General features: G+C 38.9%; 1 protein-coding gene across 2 annotated transcripts in view; it reads right to left on the bottom strand.

The window, feature by feature from the left end:
- The window catches only part of NETO1 (neuropilin and tolloid like 1), a 98,773-nt gene that overhangs the window by 17,383 nt on the left and 60,117 nt on the right, over window positions 1-21,273 (bottom strand). For both annotated transcript variants that reach the window (XR_014170583.1, XM_081919337.1), the window contains exons 5-7: window positions 18,692-18,733; window positions 18,421-18,548; window positions 7,761-7,989 (exon numbers count right to left, since the gene is read on the bottom strand). Coding sequence is in view for 1 of the 2 variants with exons in the window: in XM_081919337.1 (XP_081775463.1) it covers window positions 7,761-7,989; window positions 18,421-18,548; window positions 18,692-18,733 (399 nt within the window). In the remaining variant the exon portion in view is untranslated. The remainder of the gene's footprint in view (window positions 1-7,760; window positions 7,990-18,420; window positions 18,549-18,691; window positions 18,734-21,273) is intronic.

Below are 21,273 nucleotides of genomic sequence, written 5' to 3' on the forward strand. Positions count from 1 at the left end.
GCAAATAAAGTATACCTGAAGAGGCTCTGAAACATTCTTTGTTCCTGGTAATTATCCCATTTTCATGTGCTCAGCTTAAAAAAGATCATCATTATTTTGTCTTTCCTTTAACATCAAGAACAAGAATTAACGGCATCCTCTGTTTATGAAGTTGCTTCTTCCAAAATGAATAGTACACTGGAAACAAAGGACACAGAAGCTAACCATGTTCCAAGTTCAGCATGCTTTGGATTTTCTTAGTGATAGCAAAACTGTGAGAACTTAAGAGTTACGCCAGACTTTATATATATATATATATATATATATATATATATATATATATATATATGGCTGAAGAAATTAGGCTTCCAGATAAGAGTGAGCTTAAGGCAATTCTTCTAAGTGGCAAGAAGGTCAAATACTGTTCGAATGATAGGTATCAAGAGACTGACTACTGCTAACCAGCTGTCAAAGGTAATAGAATGGATGTCTGTTCTGTGGTGCTAATAAAGGGATTTCCTCTGATCCCCATGCCACCAATGTAATAATTTCCCTTTAGATTTAAGTGTAGGTATTTGTGCTCAGAAGTTAAGCTCTTTGGGGGAGCTGTGGATGTAGCATGTCTGTCATTATTCAGACTGAAAAACAGACAAAGGGAAGAAGAAAGTGGGAGTGGGTGTGGAAACAACTATAATATTTTTGAGAACAATTTCAAAGTGTCATAATTTAAAGAGGCATGTCGCCTCATTCCTCTTCTCTTTACTTCTCATAGGTTTCAATCAGGGATGTGGGTGGCACTGTGGTCTAAAACACTGAGCCTCTTGGGCTTGCCTATCAGAAGGTCGGGGTCCGAATCCACGCGGCAGGGTGAGTTCCCATTGCTCTGTCCCAGCTTCTGTCAACCTAGCAGTTCGAAAGCATGCCAGTGAAAGTTGATAAATAGGGACGAAGGTGATGGACTATATGGGATTGGCAGAAATGACTGGCAGAATCCGAGACCAGGAAGAAGAGTCGGTGGAAGAAGATTGGAAGAAATTTAAAGACTATCTACAGAAATATTGTAAAATTAATGAATGTTAGAAGGATGTTGGATAGAAATTAAGTGGTTTCCAGCTGTAATGCTTTAAGAGAATATGAAAAAAAGGGTTAGAAACAGGTAAAAATTTAATGGTAAGGATTTGCTGAACCAACAATCTGAAGTGGAATACAAAAAAGGGAGGTATGAGGAGGTCCGGGAAATAAGCTAAAGGAAAATAAGCAATGGAAAATTTGTGTGTTTTTAACTATTTTTATTTTGTATTTTTGTTATTTTTTCTTTTTTCATTTTTATTGTATTACTATAAAAAATCTTAATAAATATTCTATAAAAAAAAAAGAAAGTTGATAAATAGGTACCACTGTAGCAGGAAGGTAAATGGTGTTTCCATGCACTCTGGCATAGTCCTCCATGCGCCAGCAGCAGTTTAATCATGCTGGCGACATGACCCGGAAAGCTGTCTGTGGACAAATGCCGGCTCCCTTGGCCTGAAGCAAGATGGGCATCGCACCCCATAGTTGCCTTTGACTGGACTTAACCTTTTTACCTTTTTACCTTTCTTTTTACCTTAGGTTTTAAGTCCCCCCCCATTTTCTTTTTTTTCTTTAAATATTTATAGCCAACCCTACGTTTATACAGACATCAGAGTAGAGTTCAGAACATCAGCTAAGCGTCATATGATGACCAACTATTAAACAAATAATCAAAGAAAAATAAAGGCAGTTAAAGCAGCACCATGAGCTAAACTATCACCAACTTAAAAGCCCTTTGAATGCACAGGAAAACACATTTTAACTTGGTGTCAAAATGATAACAATATCAGCACCAGTCATACTCCTAAGGGAGCTACTGTGACTGGAGCGTTTTTATCCCTTCTCCCCGCATGGCATCCCACCCACCAACAAACCATGCTGCTAGCAACACTTCAGTGAGTATTTTTGAGTCCCGATTCAACTTTTGGTAAACAGTTCTTCAGGCCATTTGGAAAACAAATGTTGCACTGAGCGTTAAAGAGTACCTGGGGCTTATTTCTCCAGATGTAACTACAGTTTTGGGGTGTTACTAAAATAAAGAGTGTTAAATGTGTTTTGAAATAGCAGCTAAGACAGCCTTCCCCTGCCATCCTGCTCCCTCTGCGTCTATTTGAGCGCTATCAAACTGCAACAGTTAATGAAGACAATTGATAGAACAGTGAAATGCCATCTGCCACTACTGTTGCTCTGAATGGTCCAAACCTTCTCTCTCTCTTTCTCCCCTGAAGTCCCCTGAAGAATGGTATGTGCCTACGGAAGCAGAAATTCCCACACTTTTGCTCTCATTAATACAGCATGCTTCCCTGGTGGTATATCAGTCATCTGCTTTATTTTCTTGCACACATCATTTGCAATTAATATTCAGTACAACTGACACAGAAATAACTAATGGTGTCATTAAGTCCTTCAGACCAGATCTGCCAAAATACACATACAGATTTCGCTGTGGTCCAAGGAAACTGAATGCTGTGTGTTTATCACAAAGCACAGTCAAGCAGGTAACAATATGGCTCCAAAATGCAAGTGACTTGTAAACTTTTGCTAAGATGGTCATATGCCCTGAAAAGAGCATGTGCCTACTGGACTAGTAACCAGCAAAATAATACATAATACATGGTGACAAGTATTTATATAAAGAAAATGTTATTTGTTTCAAAACATACAGTTGAGGTGGGAGCAATCCCTTAGAGGATCTCTCAAGAGCAGAAAACAAGAAGATTCCTGTGCTCTTTTTTTGAAATTGAAAGCCCTGTAAAAATATTCTCACTTACATCCCAAGCATGAACTGGTGACCGTGTGCTTACGCTTCAGTTTTTCATAAGTACTGAATCCCCCAATGCCATCAGGGTTGTTTCTAAGGTAACAGAATATGATGCCTTTGATTTAAATGAATCAGATTCTGGATATTCAGGATTGCTTCAAAAACAGAAATAAACATACAGCAATGGTGTCAGAGTAATACAGAGTATTATTTCTGAAGCCAGCTTGATTTATGAATAGCAGCTTAAATTACTTTTCAATTTGCACCATACAAGAACAGGAAGAAACACAATTCCTGTGCAACAGGATGCATCAGATTCAAAAATAAATAAATATCCAGTCCAAATTTAGTGAATATGATGCTCCAAAACAGGTTTCTTCAGAGACTTGCTCTCAGTCATATACAAAATGCCAGAGAAGATTTCATGTCAAATGATTATGCATTTATTTAAACACAGGTAGGCTTCATGCTAGTCAGTTTGCTGGTATTTGCACCTTGGGACTACCACTTCTCATTCAGAGAACCCTCAGTTGGATAAATATTGATTCAAAATACTAACATCAATTTGCATGGGACTCCCCTTCCCAAGGAATCAAATCACATTATCTGTTCACAACTGGGTCAATATCTTTTGCTAAATGACTGCATCCTTTCAGTCTCATTTACACTAATTATTTAAAGTTGAATTGCTTCATTCCAGACATGGCAACTCTTTCCCTTTGGTTATTTGACTTCTAACTGCCTGAAGACAATTTTTCCTAAGTTTGAACAGTATGTGAATTTCCCCACTAGAGGAAAGAATATTTTGGATCATGTGTATTCCAATCTGAAACAGGCATACAGGGCCCTCCCCCACTTAGGTTCATCTGACCATTCTTCACTTTTTTATGTCTGAAGTATATCCCCCTTAGAAGAAGAATTCAGCCAGTTATAAAAACAGTTAGAATCTGGCCAGAGGGCGCTTTCAGTCAGCTCCAGGATTGTTTTGAAAGTACTGATTGGAGCATGTTTGAACACCAAGATCTGCACAGATACACAGACACTGTACTTTCTTATATTAAAGTGTGCACTGATAATGTAACAATGGAGAGGTGCATTAGCATCTATGGGAACTGCAAACCCTGGATGACTGCTGAAGTAAGGTCACTCCTGAAAGCTCGGGATACTGCCTTCAAGGCAGGGAACATAGATATATACAGTGGGCAAGAACAAAGCTCAGAAAAGGCATTAAGGCAGCAAAACAACAATATAAGCTTATGGTGGAGAAGTGCGTAGCCGATAACAACACGAAACAAGTGTGGCAGGGACTGCAGCATCTAGCCAACTACAAGGGCAACATGAGGAACATGGTTAAGGTCGATGATTTGTTGGCAGAGGAGCTGAACATCTTCGCCCACTATGAGGTAAAAAGATCAGGTATCATAGCTCCTGCCTGCCAGCCTACAAACTCTCAGCCCCTTATTCTATATGACCATCAAGTGAAAGCTGCATTGAGGGCAGTGAATCCCAGTAAAGCTGCTGGTCCACATGGGGTGCTGGGGATAGCGGTAAAAAAATGTGCTGATCAACTAGCAGGGGTCCTGATAAGGATTTTTAACATCTGTCTGCAAATGGCTTGTGTTCCATCATGTTTGAAAGCAGCCAAAGAAAACAGCAACTAACTGTCTAAAGGACCACAGACCTATTGCATTAACATCTGTAGTGATGAAATGCTTCAAGAGATTGGTCCTTCAACACCTTAGGACATGTTTTCCTCCAAATTTTGATAAGCATCAGTTCGCCCATAGGAGAAATAGGTCAACCGATGATGCCATAGCTACATCCTTTAACCTTGCAGCGAGTCATCTGGAGAGACTGGGGAATTATGCTAGAATGTTGTTTATTGATTATAGCTTGGCTTTTAATACCATCCTTCCGGACATTCTTATCAAAAAGCTGATAGATCAAAAACCTTTCTTCTACCATCTGTGACTGGATTAAAGACTTTCTGAGGGATCGGACACAAACAGTGAGGACTGGGCCTGTTACATCTACCTCCCTGAAGCTCAGCACTGGCACCTCACAGGGATGTGTGCTGAGTCCCTACCTGTACTTGTTGTATACATATGACTGTATTTCATCTGATGCATCAACTGTATTTATTAAGATTGCAGATAATACCACCATAATGGGTGTAATAACAGGTGGAGATGAATCAGCGTACAGCATGCAGTATCTACATGGTGCTTACAGAATAACTTGCACTTAAATATTAGCAAGACAAAGGAGAGGGGAACTAGCCCCGTTGTATATCAGGAGGGGGTTGTGTGGAGAGAACCTTTAAATTCCTGGGAATTTACCTTGGAAAAACTCTATAACTCAGGTGGTTAGGAAGGCCCAACAGAGACTCCATTTTTTCAGGGCCTTGAGAAGGAACAATATGAAACAACAATTGATGGCCTCCTTCTACTGGTCCACAACAGAAAGTGTCCTCTCATATTGTACCACAGTGTGGTACATTGGCTTGACAGCCACAGGCAGAAAGTCTTTACAGAGGGTGGTAAATACAGCACATGATATCATGGGCTGTCCCCTGAGCCCGCCAGATGACATTGCAAGGGATCGTTGCCTTAGGGGAGCAGGAAAAATCCTCAGGAATGATTCACACCCGGGCCAGCACCTCTTTAATCTTCTACCTTCGGGCAGGAGATATAGAAGTATAATCAGTCGTACCAACAGGTTAAAAAACAGTTGCTATCCATGGAATTTTAGGCTGCTGAATGGAAAATAATATAGTGCAACTGACTTTCGGGGTTGGTGTGTTGTGCAACAAGCACACACAGAGTGCAATGAGGTTGAGTGTTTGGGGAGGGAGTGAGGCTCGGTTAATTTCATTGTACACAGGTTGTACATTGACAATAAAAGTATTCTATTCTATTAAACATAATATTTTGCTTTAATTGTAACTACCTATATAAATTGCACTAGGACTGAATCTCTACTGGCACAAAACTCACTGGATGACATTGGGCCACTCACTTTCTCTTGGCCTAACCTGAGCAAAAAGTAAATAAATCCCAATAGAGACAAGCTAATTACCAACTAGGATCTACATACCCAGATAATGCAAATTTAAAGAATATAAATCTGGCACTGTGAAATTATTTTATATCACAAATATAAACAATTACAAACATAACTTGAAATTATTCAATAAAATAAACTGAAATGCATTTCAACCTTATTCAGGGCTATTGCATGAACCAATGCATTATGGAATTTTTACAGCCTAACTCCGCCTTAGATCCCACTAGTCTTAAAATAGTCTCTTTAAGTGAATCAGATGGTATAGAAGGATTTTTTTTTCTTCCAATTGCTCTTCCTGCTTTGCTCTGGGAGCAGCTTACATTCATCCCAGATTTTAATTATCAAATTCTTTGAAACGTTACCCAGGGATGTTGGGGAAATGAGATTTTATTTTATGTTAAGTTGATCCACAATTAGGTTAGCTTGAAGAAGTTGATTAACAGTGAATCCTGTGCATGTTTACTTTGAAGTAAGTCCCATTGAGTTCAGTGGAGCTCCCTGCACAGTAAATGTGTGCAATTTTGTACTCATTTACCTGGAAGTAAGCCCATTTGAACTCGGCATGACATACGTACTTCTGCGTAAACATATAGGATTGCACAATAAGGCTACACTCCTATTCACACTTACCTGGCTGGGAGTAAGATAACTGAAAATTAAGATTTACTTCCTAGCAGACATATATATGCTTGCACTATAACATTTGGTACAGCCCAGCTGACTTCAGTAGTCTTGAAGCACATGAAATTTAAGTTTTATGAATTTAAGTATTATGAGCTATAGATGGAACATTAGGGCTGAAATCCTATATACACTTACCTGGGAATAAGTCCCATTGAACTCCATGTGGCTTACTCCTGAATAGGTATGAACCAGATTACACTGCATGTCTATAAACCACAAAACATGGCCTACTTCTGTAACATGGCAGCTACTTCTGAAATAGTCTACAAAGTTTGTATTTCTGATTTTAGAAAGAGATGACATTACAGTGTTAAGTGCACCTAAGATGACTGATTTCAGGGGACTGAAGTGTGGCCAATATCTGTCTGCTTTAAACAATGAAAACAAAACTATAACTTCATTATCTGCAGCATGATTCATTAATGGAAAAGATAACAGTATCAGTGTGGATATCAACAAATAATGCTTAACACCACTATAATTCTACAATATTTGCAAGTTTTATCTTGCACAAGCTCTGTATACCACCCTCAGTATATAAATAATATGGGGAAATATAGAGGAGCCTAGTAGCTTGTTCAAAATTACAAGGGTCACCATAAGCATTAGAAATCCATACTTCATTTTAGCCAACCCATCCAGTGGGTGCAATTCAGAGCAATGTGACTTCAGAGTAATCCCCACAGTGTCTTTCCCCTATGGCTCATGAACATGGACATCATTGCTGGTGTGGAGAATGGCAGGATAGCACCCATTGCTCATATTCCCATCCTGTCTTCCCCTTCCATTCTGCAAACTCAGAGCAAAGCCAAGGTGCTATGGATGGGGATTTGGATTGTATGCCTGGGCTCCTCATCTGCATAGCTGCCAACTTTCCCCTTTTCTTGAGAGGAATCCTATTCGGAATAAGGGAATTTCCCTTAAAAAAAGGGAAACGTTGACAGCTATGCTCATTTGTCTGATGCATGTATCACCAAGTGTGTATATCAAGGGTAGAAAATCCAGGTTCCTTGATGCCATATGGGGGATCCTTTCATGTTCAGGTACTGTACCTGTGGAGAATTCGATATTTTTAAAAAATCCTACTTGGTTATTTCATGTTTGGGTGCTCACTCTGTATGAAAGAAACACCATTAAGTTTTTGGTTTCTTTTTTTTTTTAAAAAAGACTTGAATCATTTGACATCCTGATAAAGCCTTACGTTCTTGGAAAGATGTGAAGAGCATCTGGAATCGGCTGCTTCGGCTGCCTTCATCTGCCCACATGCGGATTACTCCAAGACCTGTGCGCAGCATCACATCATTAGCAACAGTGCTGCAAAACTTAGCTTTTAAATCCTCCACTGAGCTACTTCCATCATAGACAGCCACAAAATTCCTTTTGCATTCATTAGAATTCTGCATTTCATAGTCCAAGAACCGTAAATATATCTACGAAACAAAAAAAACAGTGAATATGACAGTGTAAAGCATCATTGGAACAAGAGGCATTTCAGCAACATTATTTCCCTTTAGGAAAAAAATCCACAAATCTACTGGTGTGTAATCGAACACTGGCTGTGTTTATGCTCTGGGGAAAGTGCAGGATTATTAATGGAACCGATCAATATTTTTTTAATAGTAATTTCCATTGGGATGACTATTTATTCTCCCTCTAAATATGCATACTGCCAGCACATGCATGATCATCACCTGCTGTCACATCAAGTACCGTAATTACTTGCATGTGTGAATCAGCCATAATAGCAACAACACCTTGTTGTTAACATCTCTGTAATTTCTGATGTAGTAAAACATCAAAGCTGTTCCACTGACATAACTTAATTATTTTGTACATTTTATATATTATGAACAGTTTCCAATTCAGTTCACAGAATAAGAAGAAAATCATTACAAATCAAAACAGAAATAACAAGTAAGCAACCATAAGACTGAACAGGCGAGCACTTAAAAGCAGCAGGTTAAAACAATTAAAGCTGCAATCTTACATACACTTACCTGGAAGTAAATCCCATTTAATTCAATGGGTCTTACTTTAGAATAGATATTGATATGATTGTGCTCTAAAACTGAAAACTTTAAAAGTGTTGGTTGGAAGATTTTTTTTTTTAAGATTAGCATCAAAAAATAGCAAAGAGAAGAGGGCACTACAATAAAAATGTCTTCTCTCCAGTTTCCACCCACCTCACCTCAGAAGGCGGGGCATGTGGAGTACAACCTTGTTTGATGACCTGACACAAGCAGTTTGATGTGGGAAGAACAGACATTCTTCCAGATACACAGGCCCAAGCTGTAAATGGCTTGAAGGTAAAAACCAAAACTCTTGAGTTGTATTCAAAAATAGACAACCAGTGCAGGAGTTATGCAAACAGGTGCATCTGAATAAAATTTACTGTCTTCTGCCATTTTTAAAGCCAAGTTTCAAAGCAATCTGTCAGGCTCCAGCAGAAGGCTATTGAGAAGGGCTGCAGGACTGCTACACTTATGAAGTTGAGAGACAAGCAAACTTTGTATCTACTCTCCTTGAACTGTTTCCATCCCAGATCTCATTAGAAGAACTTGTAACAAAGTACTGGAACCTGAGTTTGCTTATTTCCTCCTTCCTACCAGTCCATTTTATGTTTGTGTCATGCTGCTTTGGATATGTTTTTGTTGTTGTTGAAGAACCAGCTTAAAAAAACACACCACCCAACTTCAAATAAATAAAAAAATTTATAAAATCCTACATAAAATGTATGTAATTTGTACAAATTCAATATCAAATTTCCTGCATTGAACTGTCTCATTTTATAGTAAAATAAACTATATATTATTGTTTTAAAACAATATATTGTTTTAACAAATTTGCTTTAACTGTTATCCAGAGTTGTCACACATCTGTATGGTTTGGTTTTTTTTTTAAAAAAAATGTAAATGTACATGGAACCAATTGACACAGAATAATCAGTAAATTGTATGACCAAAACGAAAGAAAGGGGGAAAAGAATGTGATCATTTGCTTCTCTGGAGTATAGATCAGGCATAGGCAAACTCAGCCCTCCAGATGTTTTGGGACTACAATTCCCATCATTCCTGACCACGGGTCCTGTTAACTAGGGATAATGGGAGTTGTAGTCCCAAAAACATCTGGAGGGCCAAGTTTGCCTATGCCTGTCTTATATCCTGTGTCTGATTCTGATTATTTAGAGGGTGTGCCAATGAAATGTATGAGACTTCCACATATTTCAGAGAGAATACCAATGTAAGGAAATGTAGAAGCAGGTGCGAGGCAAAAGAGAAAGATGAGGGGGTTGAGAGAGAAGGGGACAGAGGAGGAGTTCCAAAGGCAAAAAGGCTTTCCCTTTGCTCTCAGCATCCTCTAAGGAATTTCATCCACAGTTGCCTACTTAGATCTAGCAGAGTAGAGATTTGTCCAAGAGCCCCACTGCAGTTAGCTATGCAGAAATCAGAACTTTCTTTCTCTTGTCTAAGCTTGACACACTCCCTGTACTGCACTACACTGGGCCCTGCAGCGTGAGCTGGAGTCTTTCCAGCTGACTTCAGTGCAGTATGTTATGTAGCACAGAGCTAAAGGATGAAAACTGCCTTCTCACAAAGTCATTTGAATTAAACTAAACTATGCCCACGCCCAGTTTGTCTTCTACTGGTGACTATCAAATGCAGAATTTAAGACACTTGACCTTCAGCCTATCCATAACTGAACTGTGGCAACTATTTTAGGGGTGGGGGGAATCTACTGCATTTATGTTGATGCATCTCTGAGATGATCTGTGTACAAGCAGGAAAAGAGAAAGGTAAGCAAATAGGAATATAGGAACATAGGGAGTTGACCTAGACAGAGTAAGGCCTTTGGTCCATCTAGCTCAGTATGATCTGCATTGATTGGCAGAGGTTTTTCACGGTATTCAGAGAAAAATCTTTCCCAATCTTTGCTGAGATGTTTGGGTCTGCTACAGCTCTTTCCAAAAAGGGAGGCCTCTCCCTCAATGTCCCTTCTTCAAGGAGCCAGAAGGCCTATGCATAAAAGGAGCTATCATGATAAATTTCACTCCCAATTTACCCTTTTCTTTTGCTTAGATTGATTACTTAATTGGGGTCATTGCTCATCAGTCTTCAACTTCTTTTATACTAATTTTTAAAAGCAGTTTAGTACCTAATTTGATAGCCATGTCACCACCCCAGATGTACATCATGTTTTTCCTCCTATATTCATCTGAAATCTTCATTAATGTTTGGCCAACTTTGCTTTGTAATGACAATTCCCAAAGCGTATTTCATATCAGCCCAGGGGGTACGAAATTAAGTCACCAATAGATAGACAACAGCACAGCTGTACAGATGAGTTATGTTTTATTACCCAAAGTTCCTGACTTGCAACCTTAGTCTCAAGTCGCTAGACTAAGCTTTTACCCCATGGCTGCTGGAGATAACACTAGTAAGCATGACAGAGAGGATTATGTTGCAAACAAACTGGTGTTAAGGGAATCCTACTCCTGAACAATCTAGCTAGCTTTAGAAAAGCAGCATAAGCTGATCAAACTCTTACTTGTGTTGCTCTGTAAAAATGGAACACTTTGCTTTAATCCACAAGCTCTTTAGCCTCCACAGCATTATAATAGATAGAGCAGTATTTATTCTGCATATCACACATTACTAATCAAGTGCAATTGACTCAAGATTTCAAGCAGTATTATTTGAAAATATTTTCTTTCAAAAAATAGATTATTTTCTAATAAAGCTTGTGCAGTAGAGAAAATCCTAACCACTTTAATCATTTGTCCTTTTCATGCATTTGTGACAAACACATAGAATCCACAGTAATTGCTTATCTTCCACTAGGTGTGCATACATATGTGTGCGCGCGCACCCACCCACCCAGGTATAATGATTTTTTTAAAAAAATGTAGAACTTGAAAGGGGTGGACAGACTAGCCTATGTATCATGTCAGATTTACTGTCTTTTGCTCAACCATAGGCCTGCTCCCTCCATTTTTGCTCTCTCCAAAAGAACACATGAAAAAGCTATGTGTGAATTGTACACTTTTGTACTCATGTACTAGGTTGATTTAGTTGCTCGTGTATTGTTCGCTTGTTTTGTTTTTGATAATAAGCCCACTTTGAACTAAAAATTGGTGGGAGATTTTATTCAAATTTGAAGCTGAATCTATCAAATTTGCAGTGTCTGAAACAATATGAGAGCTAAAACACAGCCATCCTTCAAAATTCACACTTATCTGAACTTTGTCATGTGGGTCTCCAACTAAACAATGCTTTAAAATATGTGTAAATTAGGAGGAATGTGCATAAAAGGAATATATTGGTGGGAATAACATACTACACCACATTGTATTTGGATAATTTGCTTTAAAATCAAAATGGAAACAAAAATTGTTTATTAGGAGGAATTCACACTAAAATTCTGAAGAATTTTCTCAGGATTATGATTATGATTATTATTATTTTATGTTGCAAACAGCTTCAGAAATGTGGAGAACTAGATTTAAGATTGGAAGAATTGGAAATGAAGAACCAACTGTGGAGAGGTGGCATGCAAATAATCTAAATCAATCAGTACCTCAGGTTTATTATTATTAAAATTAAATTTTTTTATGTTCCATTTCAGTGGGTCACACAGCCTCTGCACAAGCAAAGCAGGATTACGAAAGCCCAATAAACAGGTCTTCTGGAGGCACGCTTGATTATTCCAAGCGGTGAGTTCACAGAGAGAACCTATTGCAACAGGATATCAAAACATGATGTTTCCTCTTACTTCCAGAAGTTAAAGTGCAAATGTACTCTCCCCTCCACCTAAACTTCCTCCCTGAATCTGCACCCTCACTAGGCTTTTTCTTTTGATAGAAGCCCTAATTCAGAACTATGTAATTCATGGCAGGATTCAGCCACTTGAGACTACCTACTGTTAACCAAGCTGAAACAATCAGAGAAGAAGCTGTGTTCGTCTGTTGCTGCAACAGCGAATATTTTGTGCTTCTGCTTCAAAAAGAGCACTAGTATTTTATAAGCCTGCATTTGTGCATTTGGCATTGCAAGTGCTATCTTATAAAACATAATTGTGTGACAGAAGGGAAAGTAACAACCATCGCATATTATGTTTTCATACTTCTGCTTGAAAATTTCGTTGAAAACCTCTCTCCAAACCATCAATTCCATGTTGTTTTGGCTAAAATAAATGAAAAGATCTGGAGCTGAATGCTGGTACTGCTTGAGCTTTGGTATGTCACTGCTAAATGCCAGTGCCATTAGCAACAAAAGTGATAAAGCATCACTGCAGCTGCAGCACATATAATTTATAGCCCCTGATCACATTATGGTTTAAATTATTGTCTTGTCACGTTTATGATATAGTCTCATCATAATAATGAAAAAAGCAATGTAGGCTGAATTGGAGTTTATTATTTTAAAAAAATAAAATAAAAAAATTGAACACAATAAAAAGCCCTGACTGCATACATCAAGAGAAAAGAATCACTGCAAAGGGTGAACAACATATAACTTCTGTAACAGTAAGATAATAATTTCTTTATATCACTTTTGATGAATTCTCTTTCTTCATCAGTCACTGAAGGTTTGTTCTGACAACAAGATTGATTGGGCAGGTCAAGAAACCATCAGAAGACTCAGCCAATATCCTAGAAAAGCTCACTGAATTTTTTCCATTCTTTCATCCAAAGCAGAAAACTACATTTGGGCTGAGAAAAACATATCCACTCATATGGTTATAAATCTTCCCACAAAGAACTTAATAGTTGTATGTTTTGAGAAACAAATAGCTTCATGTCTAATTGGAATAATCAGTGTTTAAATTCCAAAAGAGAGATGGTAAAATTCACATATGCCAAACAGACATGTGTTTTCTGGCTTGGAAGTCTTGTCTGCTAATCTAGTCTGTATTTGGACCATCTATATTTGACTAGGAGAGGGCAAGAATGGGAAATGAGTAACAGAGATTAATGCTGAAGACTTACTATCTGTAGAGACACAGATAGGTAGCCGTGTTGGTCTGCCATAGTCAAAACAAAAAAAATTCCTTCCAGTAGCACCTTAAAGACCAACTAAGTTAGTTCTTGGTATAGTTCTTCATTCGTATCTGAAGAAGTGTGCATGCACACGAAAGCTCATACCAAGAACTAACTTAGTTGGTCTTTAAGGTCCTACTGGAAGGAATTTTTTTTTGTTTTATCTGTAGAGAGACTTTCCCCTGATATATATATGAGAATGATGTTGTTGTTGTTGAAGAAGAAGAAGAACCGCATCACAAAACTCAGAGAAGTGTGATTTTCAATGGAAAAGCTGCATTTTAGTTTGCATAGTATTCCAGGAAGGACAAATAATTTTCTCTCCTGTCCCTAATTAAAACTAGCAGAATTGGTGTGGCCAGGTGGGGATTTTAAGCTAAGCTGCCCTGATCAGAGTATCTGAAGCATCTTAATGGTGAAGGGTTGTTTATCTGGCTTACTCTCATTGCCAGCTGGTTGGAAGAGATATTGAGAAAGGAGCTATTCTCAGGCACTGGGGGCTTTATGACATCTACAGATCTATGGTTGTTGAGCCAGGATGAGATGGATCAGTCAGGTGCGTCCTCAGCACACCTTTAACATGAGCAAGTGGGAAAAGATATGGATCGTTTAATTTGCTGATCTAACACTGGGAGCCAGAGTGAAGTTGCCCATAATAAGGGAGGTTATTCCAGCTCCCCCGATAAGTTTGCAGGAAGGTGCACTGCACTGCTGGTTAGATATGGCCAACATGTTGTTTCTCATTACAAAACCTTAGTGATGTGCATTCCATGAATGAGCCATCTGCCATGAGGTGATAGGGGAAATAGCGGCTACATCAGATCTACCCATATTAACTTATCATCATCAGCAAGCTTCAGACCACAAAAGCCAGGCAGTAGATCCTGGAGTCTCTTTACCAATAAAACCCAAGAGTTAAGAAGAATTAAAGTAGCATAATGGCATAATGTGCCTTTCAGGGCAGTGTTGACATACATAGCCAAGGTTACTTTAATCAGGTGTCAACCAATGAAATCCTGAGAACGTGTCCAAATCAGAAATCCTCACTTGCATTTTGTTCAATTTTATCTTGTTAGGATCGCCTGCAACGATCGCCCTTGTTGCACCTGAAATTGTCTTCATTTGTTTGCTGTATGTGCACTCTTGTCCCTCTTGTTTATGTGGTGTGTGTTTTTTTAAAGAAAAGTGTCATTTGTGAGCAAGTGCAGCTATACATACCAATAATTCTGAGCAATATTTAAAAAAGTATATTATATTTAAAAAGTAAGGACAAAGCCTGAGAGGAGAACTACATGTCTCTCTTCAAAGCTTGGATCAGGCATAGGCAAACTCAGCCCTCCAGATGTTTTGGGACTACAATTCCCATCATCCCTGACCACTGGTCCTGTTAGCTAGGGATCATGGGAGCTGTAGTCACAAAACATCTGGAGGGCCGAGTTTGCCTATGCCTGGCTTAGATGCAAAACAACCAGAAGCCCACAATGCTATTGGAGTTGCAGTGGGCAGCAGCAATGTGCTTAACTCTTTGTTCATAAACAATCTCTTCAGCTCTCCACCACCAGTAGGGAGCACAGGCCTAGAATCCATGATGGGAAGAAAGTGGCTGGGAGAGAGTTGAAAGAGAAAAACTCTGGATGAGGGCTTTCCCTCCTGCCTGTTGCTCACCTGATGGAAAGTGCCACCTGTGTGAAGCAGCTGCTGCCACAGGGCTTTGAAGACACACAGTGGAGGAATAATGTATAGTCACGCCCTGAAATATCTCCTCCTGATTGTGGAGACAAAAAAAAAGTCCTACACTTCATCCTCAAAGGAGTTAACTGAGGAAGATTCACTAGCAAGTGCTTATTTAATAAAGTACAGAATGCCAGGCAGAGAAACTTGGGCTACACTAACAAGCATTCAGTACAAAAATAAAGAAAAAATTACTTCTATGTGAAGGCAGAGAAGAGGGGAGCTATTTTTATATGAGCGATGTGGGGGGGCCATGGTACTATGACATGGTTCTAACAAAAGCTTTAGCTCTAATTCATTATTTCCAGGACAAAAGAAGGCCCCCAGGCCTTGGTGCATCCTGTTTACTAGTCCCTCAATTTTATTATAGATATTCAGGGCAGGTTTACCTATTCAGCCTTGTCAGCAGAAGCCATGTGAAAGGACTTCCACTTGTGCATTGCTGCCTCACCCCCGCCCACTGCATTCCCTAAATTTGCTGGGTGGGGGAGAAGAAGCCCCAGAACAGTATGAGAAAGGAGGGAGTATTGATCCATTTGGCAAGCTGTAATGCAGATGAACTGATTGGAATAGCTCAATGTTGAATTCCTGTGTGTGTGTGTGTGTGTTTCAGCTCCTCCAGCACAATTGAAACAACTTGCATTGCAATCTACAGGTGAAGATTTCCAATCAAAATAACTAGAATCAGGCAAAATAAAAATCCCCAAAGTATATTTAAAATCAGCCTACCATAGAAATATTTATTTTGCACCACCTAGAGAACTTTGTGATATGTGGTGGTATATGAATGTCACAATAAATAAACAAAAACACAACACCTGACTAATTAATCTCCATCACATGACTACATAAGAATTATAACTTACGATAAAATATATATAAGACTGACAGCAAATAATGTTACTGATTTGAGCTTCCACATTACCAGACATATGCATGTCTACTTAAAAGTAAATCCATTAAGGAGAATGTGACTTATTCCTAACTAAACATACATAGGATTGCAGCCTTACAGGGCAATCATATACAAGTCTCCTTAAAAGTAAGTCCTCTTGACTGAGCCTGCAATCTCATGCCTCTTAGCTCAGAGTAAGCTCTATTAAACTATATGAAATTTACTTTTGTGTAGATATGTATAGGGTTTTTTTGTTAACCTTTTTAAAATTATTACCATTGTTCCAGTTGATTAAATAAAGACAGAGACAGAACTTAAAAATCAATAAAGTCCAGAATCCTTTTTCTTTTTGCCTTTTATATCAAACTAGACATGTTTCGGATTTGAGATTTGAAAGTGGAAAAGCCTGTGATAAAAGTGGAACTGCGTATTTTAAGAGGGTTTTGTGTTTAGTATTACATTATACGAAATGAATCTGAGTGGTAGAGACAAAGTGAGATACAGAGATTAGACTTGTTGCAAGGGCAAGCACACTAGTATCTACTACAATCTTTTTAATGGTATAAAAAGGTAAAGGTACCCCTGCCCGTACGGGCCAGTCTTGACAGACTCTGGGGTTGTGCGCCCATCTCACTTAAGAGGCCAGGGGCCAGCGCTGTCCGAAGACAGTTCCGGGTCATGTGGCCAGCGTGACATCGCTGCTCTGGCGAGCCAGAGCCGCACACGGAAACGCCGTTTACCTTCCCACTGGTAAGCGGTCCCTATTTATCTACTTGCACCCGGAGGTGCTTTCGAACTGCTAGGTTGGCAGGCGCTGGGACCGAGCAGCGGGAGCACACCCCGCCGCAGGGATTCGAACCGCCGACCTTTCGATCAGCAAGTCCTAGGCGCTGAGGCTTTAATCCACAGCGCCACCTGCATCCCTTTTTAAATGGTATACACATGTCCTTAGTGCTAGACAATCTAAATCTTTTGAATAGTTAAAATAAGGTGGTGGGACATTTAGCTGTGCAACTGTACACACTGGCTGTAAAACAATAACAATAAAAGTTCACAAAAGGTTGAGGTACACGTGGTTTGGTCTGCAACATAGCTCGATACTCTGAATCACATACATATCTACCACAACACACTTGCAGACAAATTTTGCAGCACCAGGGCCACCCAAGATGTATTGTTACTTGAGGTGAACCACCAAATAAATGGCAGCTCCCTATGCTAGGGAAGAAGGAGTGAGTGAAGATCAACATCAAGAACAAGGTAGGAATAAATATCTTCATTGGCATCTGCTGCCCCTGTGGATCCAGTCGCCTGAGACACTTGTCTCCCCTGGTCTCATGGATGGGCCAGCCCTGCACAACACTACCAAGTACAATTAAATGAGCTACCTACAAATCAGAAAGTCCTTGGTTTGAGTCTCAGTTCTCCCTTTAACTTATCAGGTGATCTTGGGCAAACCACTGTATATCATCCTCAGCTCCCTATGTATGCTTTGGGAATAACATTAGTGATCTGCCTTGCATGACTGTTGGAAGAGTTACAGGAAATTGATTATGAGGTGCTTTGAATATTTTCTAGTGTTACAGAAATGATAGCCATCAAGGCTAGTAGCCATTGATTATGTTCTGCCTCCACCATCAGAGGCAACTATCCTACTGGATATCAGCTTCTGGAAACCACAGGAGAGGAGAATGACCTTGTGGTCAGGTCCCATAGGCATCTGGTTGGGCACTGTGAGAACAAGACTAGAAGGACCATGGGTTTGATCCAGCAGGCTCTTATTATGTTCTAATAATAAGCCATCTTTGTCCCAGTGATAAAAATGTTACTCTTTAAGTGCTGGAAAAATGAGGTATAGAAGAATGAATTCCTTGCAAGAAATTGGGGGGGGGGGGAGGAAAAAGTGCATTTGCTGTGCTGTGAACAAACTAGAAGGACCCACCTAAATCTAAAACATCCCTTTAGCTCAAAATGGCCGATTTATTATACAGCCCAAATCATGATTTAGAACACGTGACGGTTATTATTCTGTGTGGTGACAAATTGCTTTTCCGTCTTATAAAGGAAAATAACAGTTTACAGGTTCAATAGTGCAAGTCATATTAAGCAAAGCCTGTCGGTACAAAGTAATAAATGCTGTATTAGTAAAGCCACTTCTTTAAATTAAGTCCCCAAATCAGAGAATGGAACAGGACTGACCTTGGATCTTGGTGGTGCTCGGATGTACCATTTACAATCAACTGCCTCGGTGTCCGAAGCTTTCCCTTCTTTCCCAATTTGCACAGATTCCACAATTCCTTCAGATCCTCCCATCTCAAACTCACAAACTGAGTAACAACAATAACAACAACAAAATCAAACCCAATAAAGAAGGTGGAGGGGAAAGGAAATATATATCTATATATAGATATAGATATCTCAATTAAAATTTGAAGACTTCCAAGTGTTATGAAACACTGAACATACCAACCTGGCAATGGTTTCAAAACCCCAAGGTCCTTGAAATCCGGATCTTAAAATAAAATTAAGGAAGAAACAATTAATTTTTTTTCTTCAAAAATTCAGTTGCAAGCTAGCTTAGTCTTTATTTAAGGGGGCCCCTGTAGAAAAGAGCTACTAATATGCACTCAAGAATGTGACTTGCTTTTAAAGAACAAAGTCACCCACCGAAGGATAATGTAGCACAATAAATTGCTCAAACAAGCTGAATTTGATCCCCCCCCCTTTATATGAACAACTGGCTGTGATAATAAGTTTTCCCTCCCGTGAAAATAACACTTGCTAAAAGAAGACTTAGCATTAAAGGCCAGTTTCACCATTAACAGATTAGGCATTTAAATACATATTAATACCAACAATACAAATACTGTATGCTTCAGGGACAAGAAAGGTTCCTTCAGAATTTTACCCACTTTGTAGACAATGCTTTGTTTAAATGACAACCATATCAGTTACAAGAGTTGCAAAACTTACTTTCAGCTTTCGTTTATATTCAGAGAACAGGTTACAAATACTGTAGTAGATGTTTAATCTTGATACAGGATGAATGCAATGATCAAAACAGGCACAGGACTGAAATGTACAAGATAAGGGATCACCAATTCTGTAGTATTACAAGTGTGTGATTTCTTGGAACTTATGCTTCCACAGGAAACGTTTGGAACAGGGGCAGCACTGATATGTAAAAGTCTTTTGAGACCACAAAGCTCTAACCATTTAATTGTCTTCTGATAGGGATCAAATGTTTAATTGATGCCTGCTGGGTCTCCAATTGGTCTCAAGAAAAAGAGTTTATGCCAGGAATGGATCTAGAGCATTCTAGTGATATGAGAGATAATGTGATGCTGGTGCTGAAATTTGCTAGCAAGGGTATGGGTTAAGAGGTTTTAGTGCATAGTGGAAAATCCTGTTGCCCATTACTTCAAGAAAGCAGGTGCTCAAGTTATGTAGCAAGGCATTCTCATCAGTGACTGACTGCTTCAGAGACACAGAAAACCACCCCTTTGCAAAAGTCTGGGTAGCCTCCAGAATGCTTTTAGAATGTTGTGAATGCTTTACCACTTAGAACTAATTTTATGCTTGCGTTTTGAAATTGTTATAAGCAGCAGCCAGGTTTCAGGATACAGCATGAGAAAAAAACCCAAATCTGAAACATTTATAAATAAATATACATTTATTCACCTTTCTTCTTTGCAGGCATGTCTGATTTTTCACCTTCATAAACAGCTATTCCTCTCCCCCCCCCCCATCACACACACAAAATTGCTGGCCTAGAAAACTTGACAGAAATCTACTGGGATTCAGCCTACTAAAATTGATGATTAATACTTTTTAATTGGCTCAATGAGTTTATTAACTTTACATTGTTTGTCACCCGTCAGAATTACACCGCTGTATCTCAGCCTTGGAAGTAATGTTTCAAAATGTGCAGGTAACGAAAATGCACATGTGCAATTATAGAAATTAGATACTGGAATCTGTTTAAGTAAGAACATACAGTACAATGTATTTATTACATTTTATGCTTACTCTGCTTCCAAGCAGCTCAGTGTAGCATACATGAGGCCATGCCCTATCTGTCCTCATAACAACCCTGTGGTGTAGGTTAGGTTGAAAGACACTGACTTTAATTTATTTATTTATTTATTTATTTATTTTCATGCAATCTAGATACCAGTTGATTGTAAAAACAAAAAAAGAAACTCAAAACAGGTTTTTTTTTTAAAAAAGTCTTAACTCAAACCTCTCCAGTCAGATTCATAGCTAAAGAGGGACTAGAATCCAGAACTGCCCAAATACACCATGCTGTCTCCTATACCACCATCACTACAAGTACCACTGAATCCACTTTTCCAGAAACAGTGCTTAGTAATTGTAAAACTGTTTCCAGAGGGATAGCTGTGTTGTGCTATCATCTGTGGATTGAAACAACACAATGGGTTTTGAATCACACTACATGTGTGAATTGGCTTAGTACATGCCTGACAGAATGTCTGGGGGTTTTTTTGTGAAGGGCCACTGTTAATAGCATCTGTACTTTTCTGCATTTCATATCCTTCTGACCTCACTGTTTACGTCTCCCAGCCATGTGTCTGTGCACCTGCTACTCACTTGATACTGAGATAGATGGACCAATAAACTGACACAGTTCTCTGTGCAGCTGCCAAAGCCTAATTCTTTATCACTATAGTGCAATTCCACAATAAGGAAACAAAATAAAAACCTGGTAATGTCTGGAATTTGCCAAACACATTAAAGTTTTTTTAAAAAAATATTTATATGCAGCTTTTGTGGGGGAAACCCACAAAGTGGCTTACAACAATAAAAACTACAATCCAACGTTACTAAAACCAGAATTCATAAAAACTACAATTATAGTATTCCAGCCTATATTATAAGAAAAATTATTCAGGGGACTCAGCTACATTAGTCAAAATAAAGTGTTATGAATGTTGCTGAAATAGCAACTCAATTATATTTTCAATTTTGAGCTTTACAATGGTTTTTTGCAGAGCATATTCAATGTGTTTTTTTTATAGCTGTGTGGATCTA

This window comes from Podarcis melisellensis (genome assembly GCF_964234715.1).
Source record: "Podarcis melisellensis genome assembly, chromosome: 7".
NCBI classification, from domain to species: Eukaryota; Metazoa; Chordata; class Lepidosauria; order Squamata; family Lacertidae; genus Podarcis; species Podarcis melisellensis.